The sequence below is a fragment of the Opisthorchis viverrini genome (assembly GCF_000715545.1).
Source record: "Opisthorchis viverrini unplaced genomic scaffold opera_v5_219, whole genome shotgun sequence".
NCBI classification, from domain to species: domain Eukaryota; kingdom Metazoa; phylum Platyhelminthes; class Trematoda; order Opisthorchiida; family Opisthorchiidae; genus Opisthorchis; species Opisthorchis viverrini.
In genome coordinates, this window is record NW_008751875.1 from 665,424 (window position 1) to 668,869 (window position 3,446).

The 3,446-nt window shown below is 42.9% G+C and overlaps 1 protein-coding gene across 1 annotated transcript; it reads right to left on the minus strand.

Moving 5' to 3' along the window:
* Nucleotides 1-286: 286 nt before the first annotated feature.
* T265_08441 (hypothetical protein) lies at nucleotides 287-2,915 on the minus strand (the record flags this gene model as incomplete). The annotated part of the gene is made up of 4 exons (XM_009174242.1): nucleotides 287-388; nucleotides 1,155-1,302; nucleotides 2,479-2,658; nucleotides 2,881-2,915. The coding sequence occupies 4 exons, from the start codon at nucleotides 2,913-2,915 to the stop codon at nucleotides 287-289; spliced, it is 465 nt and encodes a 154-aa protein (XP_009172506.1).
* Nucleotides 2,916-3,446: the final 531 nt, after the last annotated feature.

Genomic DNA, 3,446 nt, shown 5'->3' on the forward strand with positions numbered 1-3,446 from the left:
ATGTACTTTTTGTAATTGACTCAAGAGTAGGTCGATTAGGTTCAGAACCCGTCGAATGATGAAGTGACAACCGCGGATACACACATTAGCAATTCATTTTGGTTTTCACGAGAGACTCCACTAAATCTCTCGTTCTTCAACTGAATGTGCCGCACACAGGCTACCTCATGTTTCAGTTGGCATGATATTTGAGATATCGCGGTATATTTCTATGAAAGATACTACTCACAAGGTCGCTGAAAACTTTTCAACAGCTCACGATCGGTTTTGCCCTTCATGGGCCTCATCAGGTAGGCGAAGTCCCCGATTTTCCGTCAACCTTATGTTCTACTTGAACCCAAATTGGACTGATTTCGACAAATACACTGATTTGCAACCTGTTCACATTCTTAAAGACTAGATAACTATTGAAGAGACCGTTTCATGTACTTGAGTGAATTAGGTCAGTTCCACTGGTATTCATTCCAAGTTGAAATAACTGGTTTGCCATGGTCAACTTTTCACAAACTGAGAATAATCACGTAAAGCCCCAGCTTAACAAGTTTGCATGATGTGTAACTGATGTGAGTGAGCACCACCGTCGTCTCATCTGTTAGGCGCAATCCTTCACAGGTGAAAAAAGTTTGTGCGGCCCATTTATTTTGTTCTCTAATGTTTCACTGTTTTGTTTTTGTGAGGATAAGTAATGGGGGACCGGATTCCAGCTAATTACCAATTAGTCACAAATAACTGGAAGCGGCCAGTACCACAACAGAGTAAGGCACGTCAAATTAGCGAACGTGTTTTGTCTGTTTTCACGTCGGTCTCATTAATCACACATGTATCTGTGACCCGAAGATCGTGAGGAAACACAAAGGATGTGTGCGGTTCATCGGCGACATTATTAAGGTTTACGGTTACATGCTTTGGGGCGCTAGAGCAAGGCAGAACATGGCTACTGAAGGCTTCTGAAAATGGCTACCAATGGAAGAATGAACCACATCTACACCTGTTTTGAAATCAGCTCACAGTCACTGTTAAATGAAAGGTTAAACAAACAAAAGTCACATGGAATTCTTCCGGGTTTCAGAGGTGCGGTTGAACAAACGGTCATACTAGGGAAGCCTTCTTATGCATGATTTCAAGAAGAGGTCAAACCTTAGGATACTACTTACCGAGTTGTGTGGGACCAGTGTCTCCTTCGCTTCGTTGCGTCGCTTACGAGGTAAATGAGTCGTAGGCGGGAAAATAAATTTCCATCTGCTCATGGCCGTATGGTCGGGTTCAGGTGGACCTCGTAAACCAGCTGTGTTTGGCTGCAGGCTGCATTTCTGAAATGAGTGTGACTACTTACATTGATTCATCTGCCGAAAAGAGTATTTCTCAAATGATGTCCATAGTATGTGCCCATGTGGAGCCTTTTTTTCACAAGCCAGTGGCGAATAACCGGATGTGCTCGCACCGCCTCAGTTGCGTAACAATGTAAAATTCACTCAGAATTCGACTTAGGCGCTCATACACAGTTTTGCTGTTTGAATGTACAATACAGAGATTGTCTTACAGTTCAGATCGGCTAAGTTAGTGTCATTTCACGTACACCCTGTCTGGTGCTGGCCGATAGGACGCATAATGTGAGGAACACGATGTTCTGGAACTAGTACCTTGTCTACTGACAGGTTTGAACAGTTACCATACTTTGTTGAAGACAGCATCTACATGTTAAGCTGAATGGTAGGAGAAATTATTTTAGAGGTGTAGCCTTAGTGCGAATTTTTGAAGATTCACAAAAACATCCAATAGTCTCCCGTTCAAGCAAATGCACAATTGATCTGGAAAGGCATATTATCAGAGGCGACTTTCTAATGATGAGAACCGGCCAATTTTGTTTCGTAACATTGTGCGACCTATGAAAATAACAATACAATCGATTTCCTGTGGAGAAAGCATTTCAAACATCCAATCGCGATGATCTCATTTGGTGTGTCACCTTCTCTAAGAGAGACCTGAATAGAACGAGAAGTCAGTTTTCGGGGGAGTCTTCTACTGTTTGTGATGCACACCTCGAACCAACGATAGTTAATATCAAGTATATACAAACTGAAGGACCTACTGGTCCCAAGGTGTGTTTTCCAAGGGATGGTTGCTGCCTACCTCACCTTGAAATGCATCCACTGGCAATTACCAAATCGTCACCTTCGCCTGACTGACTTCATTTTCCCTCAGTTCTTCGACAGATTCAAGAGTCTCATTTGAGGACCGAATTCAATAAAGGCAGTTTAATGGTGCTTACATTCCACTGTGGTGAAGATGCGTTTGGATCCTCTCTGGTCCAGTCACAAGAAGGTCTTTGAGCTTTGTTGCGACCCACCAGCTAGTCATTAGTGGGAACACCCGGCTAAATTTCAAAGTATATCGTTTGCTTTTTGTAATGCGCTACTCATGAGGTTACTGAAAACTCCTCGACAGCACACGACCGGTTGCGCCCTTCTTGGGGCTCACCAGGTAGGCGCAGTACCCGATTTTCCGTCAATCTTATGTTCTACTTGAAACGAAAAAGATATATGTATCGCAAAACCTCGAATATCGTAGGGACTGAAATCTGAGGCGGCCTGGTGCAGCACATTCGGTTTCCTGGAAACATCAAACTTTAGAGATTCAGCCGGGTTCCGGGTGAGTCTCCTGCAAAACCAAATTAGTTTGCAAATGAGTGTATTTTGCTAATTTCGTGCAATTTGGTCTCAGGTAGAACATAGAGTTGTGAACATCCGGCTAAATTTTAAAGTAGGTCGTCTACCAGTTGGTCCTCGATCAGCTACCGCGTGTATTTGGGTCGATAGTTCACTGATTCCCAAAGGTTGAATCGTTGTGATGTTGTCAGCAACCAGTGTCATCCAAACTCACATTGTTCGTTGCGCCTCTCTTGAAGTTTCAGGCATTCTTTCCTGATTAGGACGCAAGTCTGTTACTTTATTCCAAGCTTTTGAGGACACCGTACATAAGCCAAAATATGGAACTAACTAACTGCGGAAATGTGCACATCCACATGTTACGCACTGTTATGAGACATCCAACTGAACATCTCAGTGTGTAAGAAATCTTCTGTGTCCGTACAATACTACCACCGTCGAATAGTTTTGCCGCTGAATTGGTCTTCGTTGATCACAACGAAAGGTCTAGTCATGTTGCCAATACCTCCTGATGCTGTACTACAGATTTGTTTCTTAGCAATCACTTCTCAAACAGCATTGGTACGTCATATTTAAGTGCTAAACAGAGCAAGTAAGAAACAAATGATTGGAGATAAGGTCAGAATGGGCAAGATGCCCAGACTGGCGATTTCCGAATCTTGTCAGTGTTTCATTTTCACACCGGTAACGCGATTATATATCCTCCAAAATAGATCACACTTTTATTGATCGCTTAGTTTCTTCCACTTAACGATAGTCACAGAAGGACACAAATAGCTA